The 25,036-nt window shown below is 43.1% G+C and overlaps 1 protein-coding gene across 1 annotated transcript in view; it reads right to left on the minus strand.

Annotated features, from left to right (window-relative positions):
• LOC146820871 (uncharacterized) overlaps positions 1 to 25,036 on the minus strand; it is a 589,956-nt gene that overhangs the window by 428,651 nt on the left and 136,269 nt on the right. The window contains exon 5 of the mRNA XM_085611692.1: positions 13,550 to 13,734. Coding sequence (XP_085467818.1) covers positions 13,550 to 13,734 — 185 coding nt within the window. The remainder of the gene's footprint in view (positions 1 to 13,549; positions 13,735 to 25,036) is intronic.

Below are 25,036 nucleotides of genomic sequence, written 5' to 3' on the forward strand. Positions count from 1 at the left end.
GGTCAGTGACATCACTGATGACATCTCAAATGACATCACTGATGACATCACTGATTACTTCATCCAGTGACTGTGTGTTTCTGTAAAGTTTAACTATAATTAATATATATAGGGAAAGGCGTATTGAAGAATGAGTGGCTGTATAAGTGTCTGAATGAATGATTTACTAGGTGCGTGACCGACTCATAACTACATGAGTGTCTATATGAGTTATTCATTGGTAGTCTGAGTATCTGTATGGGTGCCTGAGTGTTTGAGTGGGTGGGGTGTGTGTGACTCTGTGCATAGATGTGTGAGTGGGTGATTCACTGGGTGCATGGTTTCAAGACATACTGGAGGACATACTGGAGGTACCTGGTGGGCTAGGTGGCCCTCTGGGACCCTCAGGATTCAAGGGGAGTTAATCCCCCAACTTAAAATGCGCCACGGGGCGTGTTTGCACAGGGGTGAAGGGAGGGGGCGGGGCCTGAGGTGACATGTGTGCAAACACGCCCTGTGGCACGATTTAAGCTTGGGAATTAATTCCTCTTCAATCCTGAGGGTCCCTGGTCCCCAACATAAAACGCGCCGCAAGGCGTGTTTGCACACATGTCACCTCAGGCCCCGCCCTCTTCCTTCACCACTGTGCAAACACGCCCCATGGCGCGTTTTAAGTTGGGGGATTAACTCCCCTTGAATCCTGAGGGTCCCTGGGGTGCAATTAGCCCACCAGGTACCTCCATTAAGCGCCACAGAGCTGCATTGCAGAGAGGTGTAAAAAGGGGCGTGGCCTCTGAACACCTCCCTACAACGCAGCTCCCTGGCGCATACTGGGCCACCGGCACGATGCCAGTCTTTTTTTTTTTTTTTTTTTAGGAAGTGGGGCTGTGTGGCCCCCCTTCTCTTCCTATTCTATTGGCCCCCCTCCCGAGGCCATAATCGGCCCCGGAGACCCTATCCCGGGGCATGGGCAGTTTTTCTTTTTTATTTATTGGGAGGGGGGCTGCATTGCCCCCTCCTCAGGACAATTATGGCCCCGGGACCTCATCCCCCGGGGCCAGCCTTTGTTTTTTTTGTTTTTGTTTTAGATTTTTGAGGAAGGGGGCTGCATGGCCTCCCTCCCGGGCCACTTCTAGCCCCGGGGACCCCATCCCCCGGGATAGGCACTCTCCGTTGGGGACCGTGGAGGGGTCCCCAATGCCCCCACGGTCCCGCCGGCTCCTCGTGTCCTGCGGGAGCGGCATTGCTTTTCCACATGGGGAGCTGCTAAGATGCAGCTCCCCGTGTGGAAAAGCAATTGGCTTTGGTGTTTGGAAGAGAGAGCAGGTTTCGATGCTCTCTCTTCCAAAAACCAAAGCAGAGTTTGCTATGACAGAGCGGCAGCCGCGAGACTCCCGCCCTGTCATAGCAAATAGCAGTGTCCTGGGGTGGGCACCCCGGGACACTGCAGGAGCCGGCCCTTGGGGGTGGCGGTCCCCAGGGCCATCAAGGGCTCCAGGAGGGGGCGGCACGGTCCCCTCCCACCATTTGCAAAGCCCCGGGGGGTGGTGGTCCCCGGGTCTTGGGGGTCCGTCACGGACCCCACAATTTAAATAATTAGAGCCCTGGCGAGGTGGTGGTCCCTGGGGCGTGTGAGGGGGGCTCGAGCCCCCCCACACAGGAATAATTCAAAAAAATAAGAGCCCCGGGGGGTGGAAGTCCCTGGGGCAGCCGGGGGCCGTGTGTCCCCCCCGCAAATTTATTAATAAAAGCCCTGGGGGTGGCAGTCCCCAGGGCTTGGGGGGGCTTGGATGCTCCCCCATTTAAAAAATCAAAGCCCCGGGGGGTGGAGGTCCCCGGGCTGCGGGGGGCTGTGTGCCCCCCGCAAATCTTTCTGCAAAGCCCTGGGGGTGGCGGTCCCTGAGGCAGTGTGGGGGGATTGGGGCCCCCCCCACACTCTTTTTCTGCCCCCGGGACCTGGCCCTCCTGGGGGCTTTATTTAAATGAAACACAGGAGCCCGCGCTTTGTTTTTTTATTTTCGCAGCCGGATCCGCGGATCCTCTGCGCAACCCGCAATTTCAAAGAAAATAAATAATAATTTTGGGGCCCTGGGGGGTCCTTGTGGGACCCCCTGAGCAGGCCTAGGGGGTCAGGGTGTTTCCACCCTGCCCCCTTTTCCTGTTTTGCGCATTTCTTTTTCTGTTTTGGTTCTACCGAGGCACAAGATGGCTGCCAACACTTCGTGGTTTGGAGTGTTGACAGCCAATTAGCATTAAGCTTGTGATCAGGAGGGTGCGCGGATCCTCTGTGCCTCTAGATATCACTATCTTTATTTCTTAATTGCTCAAAAACTACTGAACGGATTTACACTATTTAAAAAAAGGGCACTTTCTGATCCAAGGGCTACCTTTTTGCAAAATCTGGTGTAATTCCATTCAGCAGTTCTGGCTCTAGCCGTTTCAGGATAGGAGCTGACCGGAGCACCCCACCAGTTTTGAAAATTTCGCGAAGATTCGTCATCGGGCGCCAAAGTTATTGGGAAAAGAATGTTACGAATATCCTATGGATAATAGGTCCCAACCTTAACTACCTACTGGCGACTGCCAGTAGGTAATGCATTATATATATATATATATATATATATATATATATATATATTCACTGAAAAAACCATAGGTTTCACACAAGTTATAGTTAGCTGTACATTTCACTCGTAAAAAACCAATGAAATTCCCCCGTTATAGTTAGTGCAGGCAACTATAACTCACGCGAGGCAACTATAACTCACGCGACCGCAATCCTCTGCTGATGCTAATACTGTATTTAGACACTTATTTGCCCATGTCTTCTTCCATTAAATTTTAGCTATACATATATTACAAATATTTTTTTTTCATAAAGACACATATGTCATCAGCAGAGGATTGCGGCCGCATGAGTTATAGTTGCCTGCACTAACTATAACGGGGGAATTTAATTGGTTTTTTACGAGTGAAATGTACAGCTAACTATAACTTGTGTGAAACCTATGGTTTTTTCAGTGAATTTGCAAGGTTTTTTAAATGCTAATTCCTAACTATAACGTGTGTGAAACCTATGGTTTTTTCAGTGAATTTGTACGGTTTTTTAAATGCTAAGTTACTTTACGCCATTCGTGGCGTGCGCGCCCAGTTAACGCAGTTCGTTCCGTGCGCGCACGGTGCGCTTCGCGCACCGCACGCCCACTTTACGCAGTTTGTGCCGTGCACGCACGGTGGTCACGCGGTGCGCTGAGCGCACCGCGTGCCCACGTTACGTGGGATGGGCCATGTATGCACGATGCGCTTCGCGCACCGTGCGTACATGGGGGACGTATTATGTGCTTCGTTGTGAAAGGTATTCATTTTTAGTTTCCAAGAAAAATATATGCCATGCACTAATGGTGCACTTCGGGCACCATTTGCACACGGGGTGGGGAAAGTGTAGTTAATCTTTTTTTATTTTTTATAATTTTAACCGTACGCATACGGTAAGCGTAATCGGCAATTTTACGCAGTTAGTGCCGTGCACGCACGGTGGTCACGCGGTGCGCTGCACGCACCGCGTGCCCACATTACGCGGGATGGGCCATGTACGCACGTTGCGCTTCGCGCACCTTGCGCACATAGGGGACATATTATGTGCTTCCTTGTAAAAGGTATTCTTTTTTAGTTTCCTTGGAAAAAATAGGCCATGCACAAATGGTGCCCATCGGCCACCATTTGCACACGGGGTGGGGAAAGTGTGGATAATTTTTTTTTTTTAATAATTTTAACCGTACGCGTACGGTAAGCGTAATCGGCGAATTTTCGAAAAAAATTTAAATTGTTTTTTTGGCCTTGGGGGTTTTTGGGGGACACCTATATCGATGCTGGGTGGTTAAGAAAGAAATATACTACCCCTATTTAGATGTTTTTTGACTTTGTTTATGCTGCCCCCCTCAGAGTGCGAGAGAGAAAATGGCGGCCGCCGCTTCCTGGTTTCGACCGATTCGAATGTTTACTTAGATCGAACAGCCAATCAGAATCGCGCTCGCGCACGTCACCGTACGCGTATGGTAAGCGCACCGTAAGCGCACCGTAAGCTGGCTCAGATATATATATTGATTTAAAGGCTATTTTCTCAGAATCTACTGAACAGATTTACACCAAACCTACAAAAGGCACTTCCTTGACCTGTAGACTACCTCTCTGCCAAATTTCAAGGAACTCTGTTCAGCCGTTCGGGCTGTAGCTGTGTCTAAAGGTCCTATGGAAAAATGCATGGGAAAAACGCGTTTTGGGACCCCCCTTTTATCTCAGCCCCCGCTTGACGAATCCCCCCGAGACTTTCAGGGTAGGAGCGGAGCGCAGCGCCCCACCTATTTTGAAAATTTCGCGAGGATTCGACGACCGGCGCCAAAGTTATTCAAAATAGAATGTTGCGGTTTTCCTATGGAAACAGGGTCCTAACTATAACTACCTACTGGCGACCGCCAGTAGGTAATATATATATACATATACATATATATATATATATTATCTACTGGCGGTCGCCAGTAGATAGTTATAGTTACAACCTAGTTTCCATAGGAAATCTCAAAATTCTATTTTGGATAACTTTGGCGCCGATTGACGAATCCTCGCGAAATTTTCAAAACTAATGGGGCGCTCCGTTCAGCTCCTACCCTGAAAGTCTCGGGGTGATTCGTTAAGCGGGGGCCGAGAAAACAGGGGGGTCCCAAAACGCGTTTTCCCCATGCATTTTTCAGTAGGACCTTTAGACAAAGCTACAGCCAGAACGGCTGAACAGAATTACTTGAAATTTGGCAAAGAGGTAGTCCTCAGGTCAGGCATGTGCCTTTTGCATATATGGTGTAAATCCGTTCAGTAGTTCCTGAAAAAATCAAAAGTAAAATCATATACATATCTGGGCGGAGCCTAACCATACATCTCATTGTGAGATCTGATTGGCTGTCAGCACTTCATCCAAGAAGTGTTGGCAGCCATCTTGGGATCAATATACATGATAGCACCTCATTAAAAAGCATTGCAGTTAATAGAAGGTTTTAAGACCTTAGTTACATTATAAATCATTTGTTGATGGTACCATACTCATTTTAGGAATTGTAGTATGTTCTAAGGTGATTTTACCATGTGAAAAAGCCTTCTGCTGGGATATCATGAATCATGTTTGAGAGAAAACTATTTTCACATGCTTTTCCCACAGAGGTTTGGAAGGTGATCTATAAGCTAAACTGAGAGCATATTTTCTGTAAATTCACATTATCTTTCTCAGTCATGTGAGAATGAAGTCTGACATTCTCAGTAAAACATGTACATCCAACAAGGGCAGAGACTGTCAGTTGATTCCTTTGTGTTCTACTGCAGCTTCCCAGAGTGTTCCAAAGAACAACTAGAGCGCTAACAGTCTTACTTATGACAAAGGTATGGCACACCTGAAGCCATCTTGATTGGAATAAAGTGGTAACATTTAAAACATTTAATTTAAAAAGGAACAAAACGAGAGGGTTCATTTTGCCATAGAATGTATGATTAGTGCTGCAGAAAGAAAAATTAGGGCACATTTTGAGTGACTTCTCAAATCCTCCTGTATTTCATTAAAGAATTCTGACATGCAGACTGAAACATGCACTTTCAATACCAGCAGCAGACTTCCCTGGTGAGCAGTAGCTGTACTACAGTGATCTAATGAGCAACTAGAGTGCTAACATTCTGAATTTATGGCAAATGTGTGACACATCTGAATGCCTTCTTCATTGAATCAAAGTAAAAAACTGACAGTATGCCTACTGAGGAGACTGCAGTAAATGAGGAAATTAGGAAACTTCATAACAAGTCTCCCAAGATGGCCACCAGAGACAAAAGAGCCCAAATGTAGCACAAATATCACCAAGATGTAGCCCAAGTATAGCCCAATGACAGAAATCCCAGAGTGTTTTAAAGAACAACTAGAGCGCTAACAGTCTTACTTATGACAAAAGTATGGCACACCTGCAGCCATCTTGATTGGAATAAAGTGGTAACATTTAAAACATTTAATTTGCAAAGGAACAAAATGAGGGGGTTCATGTTGCCATAGAAATTATGACTAGTGCTGCAGAAAGAAAACTTAGGGCACATTTTGACTTCTCAAATCCTCTTCTATTTCATTAAAAAGTTCTGACATGCAGACTGAAACATGCACTTTGAATACCAGCAGCAGACTTCCCTGGTGAGCAGTAGCTTTACTACAGTGATCTAATGAGGAACTAGAGTGCTACCATTCAGAATTTATGGCAAATGTGTCACATCTGAATGCCTTCTTGATGGAACCAAAGTAAACAAGCATTGAAAATGCAATAGGTCTCGCCCTCGTTTAAGTTAAAGCAATTCTGTTTGTAATTAGGTGGCTTTTTAGCTTTGCTTTTATTAGTGTTTTTCAAAATTTCATGTAAATAAGATGCATATCTGTATATGTATGCATGCATTTATATTTGTATTTATATAGATATGCAGATTATATATATGTTTATATATGTATGTATATACATATATATACACATACATATATATAAATGCAACAAAGAATGTCCATGCACACGTTATGAGTAAGTACTGTGTCAATACAGAAAGTAATGGCAAGAACAGTAGTGTAGACACAAATTACAGAGATCCGACACGATTCTTTTTCTTTGTTTAATATGATTCCGTTGCCCAGCCAACACGTGTTTCGTCCGGGTGTAAGACCCACGACTTCTTCAGGGCATCAGGCGCAACGTAAACAGTAGGTGAATCTCTCCGCCGGTTATAATTCCGTCCCGGCTGTACGGGAAAAGAAACCAATAATGGTCACCAATTGGACGAGTTACACAAGGGTGAGTAGCCCAAGTGAGTCAGAACCTGTGAGACGAGTGCGTCAGGAAGTGTCGGTCGAGTCCGGTTCGTAAACAAATCGCAAATATATATAAATGCATATATGTGCATATGTGTATGTGTAGAGAGAGGTAGAGAGGTAGAGATGTAGAGGTAGAGACGTAGAGGTAGAGAGGTAGAGAGTAGTAGAGAGAGAGGTAGAGAAAGGTAGAGAGGTAGAGAGTAGAGGATGAGTAATAGAGAGTAGAGAGTAGAGAGAGAGAGTAGTAGAGAGAGTAGTAGAGAGTAGTAGAGAGAGTAGCAGAGAGTGAGTAGGAGAGAGTAGTAGTGAGTAGTAGAGAGTGAGTAGTAGAGAGTAGTAGCGAGTGAGAAGTAGAGAGTAGTAGAGAGTGAGTAGTAGAGGGAGTAGTAGAGAGTAGTAGAGAGTGAGTAGTAGAGGGAGTAGTAGAGAGTGAGTATTAGAGAGTGAGTAGTAGAGAGTAGTAGAGAGTGAGTAGTGTAGACTGAGTAGCAGAGAGAGAGTAGTAGAGAATGAGTAGTAGAGAATGAGTAGTAGAGTGAGTAGTAGAGAGTAGTAGAGAGTGAGTAGTAGAGAGTAGTAGAGAGTGAGTAGTAGAGTAGTAGAGAGTGAGTGGTAGAGAGAGAGTAGTAGAGGGTGAGTAGTAGAGAGTGAGTAGTAGAGTGAGCAGTAGAGAGAGTAGTAGAGAGTAGTAGAGTAGTAGAGAGTGAGTAGTAGAGAGTGAGTAGTAGAGAGTAGTAGAAAGTGAGTAGCAGAGAGAGTAGTAGAGAGTAGTAGAGAGTAGTAGAGAGTAGTAGAGTGAGTAGTAGAGAGTGAATAGTAGAGAGAGAGAGTAGTAGAGAGTGAGTGGTAGAGAGTAGTAGAGTGAGTAGTAGAGTGAGTAGTAGAGAGAGTAGTAGAGTGAGTAGTAGAGAGTAGTAGAGAGTAGTAGAGAGTGAGTAGTAGAGAGAGTAGTAGAGAGAGAGTAGTAGAGAGAGAGTAGTAGAGAGAGAGTAGTAGAGAGTAGTAGAGACTGAGTAGTAGAGTAGTAGAGAGTGAGTGGTAGAGAGTAGTAGAGAGTAGTAGAGAGTGAGTAGTAGAGAGTGAGTAGTAGAGAGTAGTAGAGTAGTAGAGAGTAGTAGAAAGTGAGTAGTTGAGAGTGAGTAGTAGAAAGTAGTATCGAGTGAGTAGTAGAGAGTGAGTAGTTTAATTTAAAAGGAACACAATGAGGAGGTTCATTTTGCCATAGAAATTATGATTAGTGAGGAAAAAAGAAAAATTAGGGCACATTTTGAGTGACTTATCAAATCCTCTTCTATTTCATTAAAAAATTCTGACATGCAGACTGAAACATGCACTTTCAATACCAGCAGCAGACTTCCCTGGTGAGCAGTAGCTTTACTACAGTGATCTAATGAGCAACTAGAGTGCTACCATTCAGAATTTATGGAAAATGTGGGACACATCTGAATGCCTTCTTGATGGAATCAAAGTAAACAAGCATTGAAAATGCAACAGGTCTCGCCCTTGTTTAAGTTAAAGCAATTCTGTTTGTAAATAGGTGGCTTTTTAGCTTTGCTTGTAATAGAGTTTTTCAAACTTTCATGTACATACCATGCATATGTATGCATATATGTATATGTTTGCATGAATTTATATTTATATAGATATGCAGTTTATATTTATATGTTTATATATTCACTGAAAAAAACATAGGTTTCACACACGTTATAGTTACGAATTAGCATTTAAAAAAACCTTGCAAATTCACTTAAAAAACCATAGGTTTCACACATGTTATAGTTAGCTGGACATTTCACTCGTAAAAAACCAATGAAATTCCCCCGTTATAGTTAGTGCAGGCAACTATAACTCACGCGACCGCAATCCTCTGCTGATGACGTCAGATATTACATCACTGTATTTAGACACTTATTTACCCATGTCTTCTTCCATTAATCTTTAGCTATACATATATTACAAATATTTATTTTTCATAAAGACACATATGTCATCAGTGATGTAATATCTGACGTCATCAGCAGAGGATTGCGGTCGCGTGAGTTATAGTTGCCTGCACTAACTATAACGGGGGAATTTCATTGTTTTTTTACGAGTGAAATGTCCAGCTAACTATAACATGTGTGAAACCTATGGTTTTTTAAGTGAATATATATATATATATATATATATATATATATATATATATATATATATATATATATATATATATATATATATATATATATATATATGTATATATACAAAATCTGTCCTTAAGTACTGTTTCACACTACTTAGGCATACATAATCTAGCAAAATATCGAATTGGGGTAAAACAGACTACATTCACATATTATGGGACCTCAAGATATGGCATAGTTCTAAGGATCAGAATAGAGGATTGTGTCCACCTACTGGGCCAAGTTAATTTCTGCGCTTTCCAACAGAGGGAGCAAAGGCCTACCCATAAAAAAAGGCAATTAAAAGTGATTGACTCAGTTCCTGGGAAAGAAAGGGTGCAGAGGAAATCTGCATCTGATAATTAGCTTGTCACACTGAGACAGCCCAGACACATTGGAACAACAGAGGGTGGCCAGACTTCTCGACGCAAAACAGAAGGGCCTCACCTTTAAGGTTTTGGTGGGAAGGAATCAGGCTGCTGTGTCAGCTAGAGGTAAAGCTGAGGCCCTCAGAGGAACTCTTCCTGGAGAAAACTTGAAGTCTCCATTTTGTATTGTCCTAGAATGCTGTGCAGGAGGGTTGCACAAGTTAGAGACAGTTCAGGAGATCTGATACCTGGAGGAGACTAGCTGGATAGAGAAGCCACCTGATGCCCTGCAAGGATGGAAAAATAAATTTGAATCCAGTTGTCCCCCAGGACTGGGATGGGCAACTCTACAGCCAGTGGTGCTGTCACCGTTATGCCCCATGAGAACCAGTTGGGGGAGAGACACACAGATGCCATGCTAGAAGGTCAGGAGTTATGCTCCTCTTGCCTGCTGAGACTGCACTTTGTCCTAGTTGGTAATAACTCTAGTTGACGTGCCTTAATCACTCATTAGCTCGAGTATGTGCAACTTCACTGCACGTTACCTGTTATGATGTTTTCTCTACGCTCTGGTTTTTTTCTTCCTTCTTTTGTAGTTCTTTCGTTATAACCTCAAGTTTCATAAAAACCTTATTGTTTTTCTAGGTTTGCACACAAGATACTACTGAAGTAATAATGCATGTAAGAATGAGCATGTAATATGGTGAAAGCTAATAAAGGCAACTTAAAAACAGAAAAAAACCTCTCACAAATGCCATCTTGGAGCAGTGCTCAAGACAGGTGGAGCAGGACTATCCATGAGGGGGCAGAGGTTACAATGCTGATCTGAATTCGCTCTGTGTCTCCAGGAAAGGGCATTAGCCCTTCTATTCAAACACATCAGAGCTCTCTGTAGCCAAGTGAAAGGAAGTAACAATCAATCAGTGTTAAATATAGTACAGTTTTCACACCAGCCGGTTGTGTCTTGTTAATTGAATGAAAATACCTAGCTCATTTACTGTGACCTTAGGTATAGAAAATCCATTGTTAAGAAGCTAATAAAGGTCAACTTCACGTTCATTATTAGCACTCAAAATTCAAAAGTCCTCGTCTTAAATCGCGCAAGAAATACTCTAAACTATTTATAAACTAACCTGACTGAAAAAAGAAACTACTAGTCATGTAATGAAAATCACATGAGTTCTGCTACGATCACCGCTAACACTGAATTCCCCCCTGGGCTCCTAAGTGTATTTTAAAATACAAATCCTAGTAGATGCAGGGAACTGTTGGCATGTTTTAAATCATAAGGGTGGAGAAAAGCTCATTTTTGCATTTGGGGAAGAGTACTTCCGGCATTTCTAGACATGGGGGAAATAAAGACAATACAGAACACTTTCCTCACGTGGTAGTCCTGCCATCTCATACACAGATTCTGGGGATAAACTGTGGCAAATATATGTGATATCCCTGTAGTTCAGCTCCCCCTGGAACTTACGATACCATTACTAGAAGTCCCAGGAGAAGATTATGTGTATCTTCTCACATCACCTATGGAGGAACTACTCACACTCTTGATCTCTCTTTTTTTTTTTTTTTTGCATATTTATTTGGCGCGAACTCGACCCGAAGGTATTGGACTGTACATGAGCACCGTATTTACATTACACATTCAGGCACGGGGAGATTAAGTGATTTGCCACGAATCACAGGATGTGGATGCGACCCCGGGGCTCGAACCCTGGTTTCCAGCACCAAAGTCGGCAGTCTAGCCGACGGACCACATCCTCTTCCCTTGGTCGCCAGACTGTCCAGAGCGCAGTTGTGGTGGTCCACCCAAGGACAAACTAGAGGCTATGAGAATTTGCTCAAATTCCAAAAGGTCTGTTTACCATTTTAAACGCTCATAAAACGAGAAGGAGACATAGGAGAGGGCCAACAAGCATGCACGCCATACTCCAACGAACAGGGATGGGTGAGATATCATTGGCATCGACCTCACATGTTAACAACAAAACCTGATCTGTTATTAGAACACCCAACTGTTTGAGTTTAGATTTTCTCAAGTAATGAAAAAAATGTGTTGCATAAAGACGTAGATGTCATATATGTACGGTTTGATTTGCTATACATCTATCTATGTGGAATTATAAATACAGATAAAGCTGTTAAAAAATAGAAACATTAACGTTATTGTCTTAAGAGCTTAACCCCTTCGCCGCGGCAGGAATTCCGCCGCGGCGCTGGGGGGGTTTGGGGGCAGTTGCGGTGGCGCTGTGCTCGTGACGGAACCACTCCGTCACGAGTCACGGGTGAGCTGTGCTCATGACGGAGTGGTTCCGTCACGTCTCCGCCCACTGCACTAATCGCCCGCACAGGCGGGGAATTAGCGCCGCGTGGGCGGAGCGGCCGCCAACGGCCGCAGCATGACGGAACCACTCCGTCATGAGCACAGCGCACCCGTGGCTCATGACGGAGTGGTTCCGTCATGAGCGGGGAAGGGGTTAATATACAGTTATTGGTTAAAACCACCAGTCCTTCAGGAACGCCACGGGTGCTGAAAGTAGCATAAGATCACAGTTCACAGTACAAACTGATGTTGAAGTAAACTTGTTTCAAACGAAAGCTCTTAGTTATTCTGAAAATGGTTTACAGACAGACAGGAAATATAGGACAGCAGGAAGTTACACTGAATAGAACAGAATCCATCATACTACTGGGAGGTACAGTAATCTGCTACAATGTATGACAGCAGATTTCAGGGGCATATCTTGAAAGGCAACACAGGCTTACAATGACTGCCATAGTATCTCCCTCCTTCCAAAAGGTGGTCTACGATCTCTCACAAGAGCGGGCTGGAAATGTATGGACCAGCACTTTGTGGCACCACAGAGTCACAGAAATGAGTAAGGGACAGCCTTCGCGGCTGATGTATCTCAACAGCCAATGCACCAGCAGCATCCAGGAGCTGTATTCTGAAATTTCTAGTAACCAGACAGCAGACCAAGCGGTGAATTCAAGAGCCCTGCTCACGAAATGCTGTCTACGGGTGGGCATGACACTGGCCACCCTTCAGTTAACTACTGATAACTGCATGTCTCTACAACAAGTGCCTGAACCTGCCCATGACCTGACTTAACTCAGAACTATTACCTTGCCAAAGGAGCAGACTTCTGTGTGGGACGTCCTGTATAATTCTAACAACCAGATACCGGGAACCAAACAATACACCTTCCCCTACATGCCGCAGCTTCTATGGCGTTTCTCTGACGTTCCATCCAACAGTGGCTGTGATGTCAAACTCCACACGTACCCCTAAAGGTCCCTGGACTGATATCAAGGTATCAAGCTGCGAAACCCGGCCTAAACACAGTTTTATGTTTGTTGCTTGAGGTCTCAGTTTAAGGCACTTGCACAGTCATGTCACTCATACGTGTACAATTTTATATACTGGGGATTAGTCTGTTTCTAGGTGCTTATACATTTTGAAGAGAAATTAACATGGACACCCACAGGGAAACTGAATTGCACTGGATCACACAATTTGGCCAATGAGAGAGGTTAGGATTAAAACGGAGGTCTTACAAAACTGAATATGAATGATCAGACTACATCGCCTCATCAACCCCTTTAGCAACAATTTCTTTCTTATTGCATGTTATGGATAAGTCATGGTTGTTTTTCCCAGCAATAGAGTTGTTGGTGGTTTTTATGTGAGACTCTTGCTTCTCCTTGAAAGATTCATAAACGTATCCAATATGCAAAACAATTACTTTTTTTAGTTCTTACCACACTACAGAGCCCACAAAAACTACACAACGCTGTTTGAAAAGGTACTTACATTTTGGAGGCTTGGAAAGAATATTGGTGGAGCCCATGTTAAGCATAAATTAGCCTTGTGGCTTATGGAGGGTCAGGATCACTTCGATAACTTTTGGACTAACAATCAGTGAGCTAATAACAGTACATAAGTCAAATGACACTAGGGGAATGCTCACACATCTAAGGTATCAAAATGATATCAAAACTTCTAGGCGCAATAAAGTGTAGATGATTAAAGATCCATAAATCCACTTTAAATGTTTACAATGAAACAATAACGCTTCTTAGTAAAAGGCTTAATGGGATTAAAAAGTCAAATATTTCCTACTAAAATATTAATTAAAGAGAAAGCATTATAAACACCTTACCTTTGACTGCAGAGTAAAGTTTTTGTGATCACTACTGTTTAGACGTGTTAGCTCACGCTCTAGCTCTTGCTTTGCATGCAGTATCTCCATATCCTTTTGAGAGATCTGTGTGTCTGAAAGTTCCTTCCTCCTCTTCAGTTGCATGATTTCTTCTACCAACCACTGTTTCTTCTTAGAATTAGCATCTTGACAGCAGAAAAAGGGAAAATACAATGTTTAATGAGCTATCTATTCTTCCCACTGTTGCACAATACCAAAACAGCCCTACCCACTCTCCAGTTCTTACTTTTAGACTACTTGAAGCATTTGGGGTTGTATCTAGCCATAGTGCATAATACCTGGGTTATTTACCAGTAATCTTTATCATACCCAGCCCCACTCTTCCTCGTCCCCTTCCTGTGCATCGCGAGGGAACCCCTCCACACGAGACATGCACCTTTCTGCCTCCTACAATAAATAAAAAAAATGAAGAACAACTCCCCTAACCTAGGGAAGGGTAATCCTCAATATATTAGGTTACCTCCTTCCTCACGCCGATCTATGATTGCTGTGTTCCACCTTGGTCTTGTTTGTTATGTACAAACGCTGTTGCAGGAAGAGGGCGTTTTTTGTGTACTCCCCCTTTCTGGGAGAGGACTTCCAAATGTTTATTCATTCATGTTAGAAGGCAGCCAGGTGCCTTGCATATTAAGCAGAAATGTGATCATGCCAGAGGGCTGGGGATAAAAGAAAGGGAAAAAGCAGTAATAAAGGTATGCTTTTCGTTTTTGTAATCAATCTACAGCAGCCCTGTGGATGCACTGTACCGTCCCTTGCTCTGCCCAAAGGGGCGAATTTGCCCCTACGCCTGCGGTGTTGAAGTGCAGGGGGCAGAATATTCCCTAAACCCCTCACTCATTGCCTAATGTTGAGGGGGAAAACTTGCCCCTCCCAGACATTGCCTAAGTTTGGACTGGTGGCTATTCATTTGACCCCACCTACCTTGCCCAAGCACCCAACCAGAGGCCCTATTTGAGTTTCTTTGAGAAATTTACTAATCTACTAAAACTCATAGTTTCAGGAAAATAATACCAGTTTCCATATTCAAAATGGTGTCCTTTTCTTTTAATTGTTTGGAATCTGTGAGTTTTGAGACTACCAATTCATTTTTCTCATCAGCCAATTAAATCAAATTGAAATGTGATGGAAAGAGCAACAGTGTTCTTTGCTCGTACTTTCAAATGATAGAATATATCAACATTTTAAACAAACCAAGCAAACCCAACACCTTTTTCACAAGTAAAAATCTCAATAACTATTGGTTAGATTTATAACAAACCACAAAAATAATGTTTTTCTCCCTGACTAAAGGGGCGTTATCTCTCATGTGGTGTTGATTTTGCTTGACCTCTCCGCCCCATTTGACATCATTTCACATTCTCTACTACTTCAACGAATCAAGGACTGTGGCATTTCTCACAAAGCCCTGGCCTGGATTAAATCTGTTTTTAACCAGTCGTAGGCAAGCGGTCACAATTGGACCTTTAACCTCAACAGAAATATCAGTACCATCAGGATCTCCGCAGGGCTCATCTCTCAGTCCTGCACTATTCAATATATACATGGCCTCCTTAATCTCCCTGATAGCTATTTTTGGATTTGTCACTACATCATACGCTGATGATACAGAGCTGATTCTGTTGCTGGACAAAAGGTCCCTGGGCTCAGAACTAAACTACAAAAACTGCCTCACCGAAGTCATCCTGTGGATGCAGTCAAACTATCTAAAATGCAACACAGATAAAACATAGATCCTGCTATTTGGCAAATCAAACCTTTTCTCTCCAACCAAATTCTGGCAAAATCCCATGCCCCAATCCCCGTCACAGTAGAAGTTGTAAGAAATTTAGGAGTATAATTTGACAGTCTTTTCTTTCCACCCTCAAGCTCTTGCAGTGGCAGGAATGTGCTTCAACTCAATTAAGTCTTTGAGAAAGTTTTTTTACTTTCTCCCACTAGCAGCCATGAAAACAGTCGCTTTTGCTCTCATCACTTCTTCAATCCTCAAGTTTAGCTAGTAGCATTTATCATTTTTGTTTCCTTCCTGCCTACCGTTGTTAGGTTGAGACTATCAGACAGCACAAGCCCTCTGGTTGCAAAAGACCTATTGTGAACTTAACCAAGAATTAACAGGGGATTACAGCCCGCCTATTCCTTACCATTGATTGGCTTGATTGCCATTCTCATTTCCTTGCATCTTACTTCAAGTGCTTTCCATGCCCCAGCATGTCCATTACATGGTTGCCTCTTCCTTGGAGAATCACCTTTTTACCATCTCTCTGATTATCTAGCTTCTATTGTTCTTTCTGCTGTTTTTTTTATTTCTGCTTAAGCACTTCATGAAAGTGAAGGGGGTTTTCAGGCCTCTCCTTTGTGTACCACTCTTCCTGCCAAATACTGCCACCACTTGTGCTCTGTGTTGTTATCTCCCTTGTGTTGCAAGCTCGGTCTTGTGTGCCTATTTCCCACCAAATTGCCTGCCTCTCTTGTATGTTCTGTTGCATTCTTACTTTTGTACTTCTCCCCTGCTTCCTGTATTGCTCTCTCTTGTGTGATGCTTTTCCCCTCCCCTCCCACTCCTCTGTTGCCCACAGTTAAAAAAAAAAAATGATGGGCAAAGGTAACCAGGCAGCAAACTGTTGCCAGCACCTACGCTTACAAAAAAAGTGTTTTTGTGCCACTTCTTTATTTTCTCATTAACTGACCCAGCAAAATACACAAGCTACGCCTATATCATTTTGTGCCATTGCACCTTTTCTCCTTATTTTTTACTCTAATGCATACTGCACAGCATCTTGCTCATGCTGTACAGCTTCGCCAAAAGGTATTAGCATTAGCAAAAGCAATAGGTCCCAAAAGCAAGACCAATAGGCTTTGCCAATGCTTGTTGTATATATCTTCACTTCTAGTTGTGTATATAATAGTAACAGGATGGGTAATAATTGTGTTAATAGCTTATAACGACAGGCCATTGGAGAGGGAGAAAAACATCCCATACTGTACATTTACTCCAAAGTCACATTCCCCAAAAGGCAGTTCTTTCACAAAGTGTGAGCCACAGAAAAAAGCCTCTCTCTTTGTGGTAAAGGCCATTTAGACTCTAAACGCTGTGTGGAGAACAGAATGCACCTCTGAAGTTCAGCTCTCCAGCTGTACTCCATAAATGAAACTCTAGTGTGATAACCTTCCTACTTCAATAAAGGCGGTGTGGTCACAAGATCGTGTAACAAAACACCCGCCATCTTGGACTGGTGAGTTTAAATGGAATTATCGGTGATTAAGGGGCACCTCCCCATACATGGGCAACCAATACTACCCTCATCATTATACCTAACAATTTTTTGTTTGTATGCTTGCAGAGGTGGAGAGATGGGACATGTTCAATTTAATGGCCCCTCTCCATAAATGTAAAAGTAATGCAAAACAAACCTGAGAGGTGTGCGCCATCTTAGAAAAGGGGACACTTCTACAGGCTTATCATATAAAAAAAACATCAATCTGAAAGGAAAACCACAAAAACAAACCCCTTTTCATAAAAAGGCCAAACCAACGCTGTCATCATTATATGCTGTACCTAGAGGGGTTGGCCCTGTTAAGACAACTAGAAAGGGACTGATATATAAAACAACAAATTATCTAGTCATCACATTTATCAATAACATTAGTTCCAACGTCAGACCATAAACCAATTCATTTGGTCTGGAGTATTTATTTACTCAATTTTTCATTATTTCAAAGCAAAATCATTAGCTTTTTTTGAGATTCAGAACAAAAATATTTTAACTGTTAAACAGACAATCAACTCATATTGTGAAACACGAATTCACAAAAAGCACATTACATTACATATACTCAGAAAAACCAGTCATGAATTCAACAAAGAAAGAGCAACCTATATGGTAGTTCATTAACCTCTCAAAACATTAATTAGAAGGTGGCTGCCAGAGGGAACAAAATATAAACTCCTAGGGAAAGTCTTATTTGAACTAGTGGCTATTCCTTAAGAGGAAATTCAAATATAATGAGTGTATCCCACTGGTTGAAAGCAAATGATTTTGCTTTGAAATAATGAAAAACTGAGTAAATAAATACTCCAGACCAAAGGAATTGGTTTATGGTCTGTCGTTTGAACTAATGTTAGTGATAAATGCGATGACTAGATAATTTGTTGTTTTATTCATCATTATATGCTAAGCATAAAAGCTTCCAGAGCAACTCTTGCTTCAAATTGAACGGAAAAGGGGAGGCTACTATGAATAAAAAAATTAAAAAGTACACCTCAACAACATGTTCTACAGATTTAAAAAATAATACATATTAAGGACACATCCATATTTTATCGAATCATTAAAGCACAGGACCTAAACAAACAGTAATTGATGAAAATAAAATACCATACATACATAATATAACCTAAATTTTAGAAACTCAGTGTTTATTTAGAGAGGTTGGTTAAACATATTTCTAAGAGTCAAAATCCTCCTTGAGGTCTATTTATTTATTTTTTCATAATTTCGTAGCAAAGTTCCATAGCTGTGAAATTTAAGAGACTATATAAAGTAGCAATGGGAAAGGCTCAGACAACCAATATTGTGATCTTTTAATATGTTGCTCCAGCTTACACCAGCAAGATGCCAGCAGCAAATTCAGCCAATAACAGACAAACTACATAAATGCAAAATATGGTACTACAGGCTGTTCCCTTTCAGCATCACATTTGAATAACAAAATAAGTCATGTCAGACTTCTACAAGGGCTGTAACCACACATACCCTAGGTCTTCAATTAGAGGAGTCATCAATAGGCACCTGTAACCAACGAAGAATTGAGGAGAGCCATCCAAGAGGACTGACTGGAGAGCCCCCCACCTGCAGAGACCTCTGGGAAGAAAAATAACAATAGACTCCGGAGAGAAGAATTTGTGAATGAGAAAAGTGACCTGCCTCAAGTTTACAGGCCTCAGGAACATGGTACCTGCGTCGTGAAAATCAATTCACAAAAAGGGGGCAGGTGAGCAAACCCTGACCTCAAGTGACATGTGGGGGTTCTCAAGTAGGACCCCTCGGGATGCTTCCCACATGCATAGTGACCACACCGTCATCCGCTCCACTCAACACGCATGCACAGACGTCATCCAAAGATTACACTGACACTTTCATTAAGGGTGAAGAACTGCTGCAGGTTTATTTCATACAACATAAGTATGACGATAAGTGGGTTATCTTACGGGCGATCCAGGGCAAGCAGCCCCTCGCTGCTCCGCCCGCCTGGCGAGCCAGCACGCACGGTGGGTCGATGCCCGGCTGTGCGGCACATATTTTCAGATCCTCCTTTGGATCACGTGATCTGTCTAATACTCCCGCCCCTTTTAACAGGGGCGGAGCGTGTTGTGGCACACCCCCGGTTGGTCAGGCCCCCCAACCGCCCGAAGGACTAACGGGGCGCCGTCGCGGTCTTCCCAGAACCTCCTTCGGCTCCCGGACCTTGGCTCGGGCACCCTTACTGTGCCGGACATGGGTACCCTTACTGTACCGCCTGCCGCAGAGGTACCCTTACTGTACCCTTCTGCCTCCAGATCGCCCTGTAACTCCGCCTGCAACGCAAGAAAAAACATTAAAACATTCCAATAGCGCGCTGCCTCCGCCGCGCAGGGTAAGCGGAGTGGGTGGGAATACGCGTGGCCAGGAGGAGCGGCGCAGGAAGCAGAGGAAGATCTGAGGGGGTGAGGCGCCTAAAAAGGGGGGTCTAGCCTCGCCCACCCTTGGGCACGCCTCCCCAGGACAAGCCCATTGGGGCCTCCCCTCCCCGAGGCGCGGCCTCACTAGAGAGGCGGAGCAGGGGGGGGGGAGACTCCGACGGGCGGCCACTAGAAGGCTGCCCTGCTGATGTCCCCCTGCGTGGGACGCGGGCAGCGGCATTGCGGCTAGCGCGTTTCTCCCTGAAGTACCTCCGCCGCCCCCCCCCCCAGCAATCTCAGATGCCCGAGGAGGAGAAGGGTGAAGGACGGAGCCCGGAGAGGCAGTGGCGAGTAAAAACGAGCCAGTGGAGGTGCAGAAACGGGTGCAGAAAGGGGTAGAAAAAACTGCGGAATTAACCAGGAGTCAACTCACGCTTTCCTGGAGTTTTTTTGCCCGTGAGGCCCAAGGAGGTGAGGAAACTTGCAGAAAAGCCAAAAAAGGCAGAGTATACTCGGCGCTGTCAGAAAACGTCAATGGTTAATGTTGCGGTGATTGGTTGGAGCAGGGCTGCGACGGAGGACGGGGCTCAGTGGCTGTGTTTTCAGCGAAGTAGGGAGAGCTGTGGTGGCAAAAATATAGATTGAGCGGCATTTATTGCTTAAAGGGCTAAACAGTTGCAGCAGTGCGTGTATTTAGTGTGTCGAAAGCAGGGGAAATATAGAAACAAAAGACACAATCTCAAGGGGGCACAAATGCATATGTTTTATATGTAAAAAAAAAAAAGAGGGGGAAAAGGAAAGAGGAAAAGGTAGGAAAGCAGACCCAGGAGGAGAGTGAATGAGAGGAATGAGAGGACGGCTGACAGCAAGGGGGGCTCAGAAGCTTGCGCACGATTAAACAAAAGGACCTAATCACAAGACCTTTACCAGGCACCCAAACCAGCAACCAGCCAATTGCAATACTGAGAAAGGCAGGAGGTAAACCATGTACGGAGAATACAGCAGGCAGCCCTCGTATGCTACGGAACGCACAACAAAGAATGGATTTGAAAGTGCAGCATCTGATTGCCCAGGAAAAAGCATAGTCTTCGGGGCGCAGGTCGCCATATCTGAGAATAGGCCTAGAGGCCTGCATCAGATAATGCCAGAATCCACTCAAGCACAAGGAGAGGGCTCCTCCGAACCAAGACCAGAAGAAGGGAGTGTCAGTATGGAAAGGGTAGCCCCCCCTCAGAAAACGCCTATGGCAGAATCCTTTTCCACCTCGCCTGCTGCCAGCAGTTTCCGTTGTTTTCTAAGTCTCACTTCGCAACAACGGCCTCAATTTTTCCAGTCAGCCCTCGGCCTCACCGCTAATGCAAGCTATTCCGTCACATGCTCCTGCATCTTTGCACCCCTGCACTCTACAATTAGATGATACAGAAGGGCCAACAGCTCACCGCCTATCAGCAAAGGTGATTTCAATAAGCAATGGCGCGGCTCTCCAGAGTTTGGAGGCTGAAAAAGAAACGCATCTCACAATTCGAAAAATGTTTGAAGTGATCCTCTCAGAGATTAAAGAATTTCGGGCTTCACAGGTGGTGGAGATCGCCTCATTGCATGCTAGGATCTCCCAAATAGAAGACTCTTTGGGGAAAATCCCAGAACGGCTGAATGAGACTGAAGAGCGTGTATCTAACCTTGAATATAGAGTAATAAATTATGATCAGGAATTTTCCCAACTCAAACACAACACAGAGGCTCTTGAATCCAAACTGCAGGACATGGAAAATTTCAACAGAATATCCAATTTACGTTTACGACTGGTAGGTGTGCCTGAGGCTGTGAAGGGCTTCAGGTGCGAGAGTGGGCCGAGACACTACTGAAGAAATCAATTCCTAAACTCGACGGGAACCTAACCATTACTAGAGCCCACAGAGTCCCCTACCAGCACTCTCCAAATGGAAAATTTCCCCGCACCAATCTAATAAACTTTGCCGATTTTTGAATAAAGGAGAAGATCCTCTCCAAAGCCTTTGAGAAAAGAACATTGTCTGCACAAGAAGTTCCACATTTTAGAATCTTCTCAGATATGACAGCTGTGGAGGCAAAGAGGCGTTGGGAATTTGTGAGGATGATCGACTCATTTAAATCAAAAGGCGCGCAGGCATCTATTGTCCAACAATCAAAACTGAAAGTTCTGGCAAAGGGAAAATTCTACGTATTGGACAATGTTGTCACAGCACAAGAACTACTAATGCAGATCTCAAGTCTAGGCTAGAGCTTCTAAAAAGGAATGAGTTATAATCAGTGAATTATAGTATTGAGGTATAAGGAATTGCAGGGCTCCTTCTGATAATGATGTTTCAATAGCACCCAAATAAGCAGGGCGGGGGCCATCAGGGATCCGAAGGTAATATATCCTCGGGCAGTGGGAAACGCACAAGGAGAGGGGTGCAGCCACATGGCACCCAGCAATCATAAGGGGGGACGGGAGGAGAAGTGGGCTACTCTTTCATACGTACAGGGAGGGGAACACATGAAGGGTGGGGGGGTGCACAGGGTGAGAAAGCGAAGCATAGGGGAAAAAAAGGAGATAGTTATTTTAAATCTACGGGTATTTACAAGATGGAAGGGAAAGAAATCTATAAAATATCTAAAACAATCGAGCAAGAGCTTTAAGTAGTACTGTAACGTTTCTATGCACTTTAGGCACTATTTTTCACTTTACGGGCAATTTATTTGGACTTCTGATGCATGGACACTTTACTCTGGCTAAATCTTTTTAGTACTGTAATGTATATCAGGCATCTTGCAGGCGATTGCCAATGCAAAGACATGTACTGGAAGGCCTTAAGATACTTGATAGAGTTTCTTGAGGATCAAGGGACAGTACGTCTTCAGGAAACTTTAGGTTTGCTTATTTCAACCAAGCCCTTTAACCGACCTGTCACTTTAATTGTTAACGGTTTAATAAATAAAGTCTTTAGCTCTACTCTACATAATTTCCTCTAGGAAAGGTATACTATTGTTCATTTTTTCAAGCACTTTATTAGCACTGTCACTTTATAGCTATATGAGTCATAGACTACGTTTTTTTATTGGCTTAGTCTCATCGTATTAAGGCGCCAGACAAAGGCATCCAGTCGCCAGGGGTCAGTGTGCCTTTGGGGAACTATGAAGTTGCTTACTCAAATGTTTATTCGTCAATTGTTAGTCAATTGTTTATAGATCATGCTTTTATCTCAGCCGTGTGAAAATTAGTTTAGGAAAATTATATTATTGTTCACAACTGTTAAGCAAATTATTTGCATTGTCACTTTATATTTAAACGATTTAACTTATATCACCGTGCATAATTTGTTGAAAGAACCTAGGAATAAGCAGGCGCATACTAGGCCGAATAATTATCATCATCAGTAATGGCACTTACTCAACAGGCAATTAGAGATTGTGTTAGAATTCTTTCTTTCAACGCCAACATCCTGAATAATAAATTAAAGCACAAGCTGTGGAAGAATGTCTAAAGGGTAAATCCTCAGATATTGTTCTGCAGCAGGAAACCCACTATGTTGCTAATAGGAAACTTCCATTTAACATGTTCCAGAAGTGGGCTGGCAGTAGCCATCTCTCATCGGTAGGCATAGCTCAAATAGGGGTAGCAGTGTTTTTAAGCAAATTCTTCCCCTTTCAGATTACATACTCCCAGATAGACAAAGAGGGCAGATGGGGGTTCGTCAATGATATAATCAATAACACTAAATTTACTATAGCTACGATTTACCCCCCAATAGAGGATATTCCCCCCCCTGTTGGATCTGTATCATGCATTACTATTAATTCCCGGACAAATTATCTTAGATGGGGATTCTAATTATTTACAGAATCTTGGACAAGATTCATCTTCAGGGCTGTGTAAACAAAAATAAACACGGGTAGGAGCGGCATTAAAGGAATGCATGACAAACTTAAACTTAGTGGACTGCTGGCGGTCAAGAAACCCAGAGAAAAAAGAGTATTTGTGTTATATACTTGGCCGCCAGGCTTGACTGTTTTTTAATCACTAGGGAACTATCACAGACAAACTGTACTTATACACAAAATAGTTTTTCGGACCATGCATTATTAAAGCTGGAACTATCTGGAATCGGTAGGGATAAAAATACCTCAAAATAGACATTTGATAGAATTCTAATGGAAGATGAAGACTGGTGTAAGGAGATCCAAGGGGAGATTGAGAGTTTATTCCGGATTAACAAGGGCACTGCCTCATTGGAGAATGTTTGGGAGGCCTTTAAAGCCACAATCTGTGGTGTTATATCATCTAAGCAGATTGATACCAGGCGGGCGCAAATTATAGAGGGATACCACCTTGAAGCTAAAGTTAAGCACAGTAATGAGCAATACCTAAAGGATAAAAACATTAGGAATAAACTTGCACTAGAGCAAGCGTGTCGGGAGATGCAAGACTATTATTAAACCAAAGTTTACACTGCTAATTCTGCTTATCTTCAGCAAGTGTATGAAGAGAGCGAGTATACAGGCAGATTTTTAAACTGGCAAATAAAAGACAGACAAGCTCAGAATAGGGTGCATGCATTGACCAATAAGCTCACTAAGAGCCGCACCATAGACGAAAATACACTACAGAGTGAGTTTGTCAGGCATTACGAATCCATTTACTCCGTTAGACAATAGGTGGATTGGAGGAAATTAGATTTTTTTTTAATGGATTACAAATTCCAGAATTAACTTCAGACCAATGCGCAAAATTAATGGCTGATGTTTCAATGCAAGAAATGGAAGGAGTGGTCCAATCAATGGTTAAAGGCACAGCCTGTGGGGAAATTGGTATCCCGATTGATTTTTTGAAAAAAAAATTAGTGTAAGTCTGAACAACAAACTTGTGATATTGGCCAATCATATTTTACACGGTGGGAAAATACCATCCTCTTTTCGAACAGCCGTCGTTGTCACTTTTTTTAAAAAAGGATAAAGATAAAGAGGATATGAACTCATATAGACCCATCAGTTTGCTGAATTCAGATTACAAGATTATAGCCAAATTAATGGCCAACAGAATTAGCAACTGCAAAGGGTCAATGATCCATAAAGAACAACGTGGCTTCATCACAGGGCGCAAATTATCTTTTAACACCACTTTTTAAATTAAAGCACTGGATTATTTTACACAAAATAAAACTCCATCTCAGATCATGCTTTTAGACGCAGAAAAGGCTTTTGACCTGTGTGTTAGGAAAGCCTTTACTACTCACTTGCAAAATTCAGTTCTCCCGCCCCCCCCAGCACCCCACCCCGAGTTGATTACAGTTATTTCAAAATTTTATGAGAGGGCCACGGCTCAAATAATAGTAAATGCCAAGCGGGTGGCCGCTTGCAGAGTAGTTAGGGGGACAAGACAAGGCTGCACCCTCTCTCCTCTGCTCTTTGCTTGTTTCATAGAGCCTTTGGCCATAGCCATTCACTCTATAAGTAGCACAACATTCCCAATGCCTGGAATGACTAACATAAAATTATATTCCGATGATATAGCCCTCTTTTCAAAACCTGAAAGGGAAGTGCAAATGCATGTGTTTAATCTGTTTAAAGAATTCAAATCCATTGGAGACTATAAAATGAATACATCTAATTGCACATCTGAATCATTATTGACAGATTTAGTTCCACTGGTTAATACATGGCCCAAGAGATATTTAGGGGTACATGTATAAGAAAATATTAACAATCTTTGCGCCTTAAATTATATCCCCCTTATCAATAAAGTAAAGAAT

The sequence above is a fragment of the Triturus cristatus genome, chromosome 6 (genome assembly GCF_964204655.1).
Source record: "Triturus cristatus chromosome 6, aTriCri1.1, whole genome shotgun sequence".
In the NCBI taxonomy this organism is placed as follows: domain Eukaryota; kingdom Metazoa; phylum Chordata; class Amphibia; order Caudata; family Salamandridae; genus Triturus; species Triturus cristatus.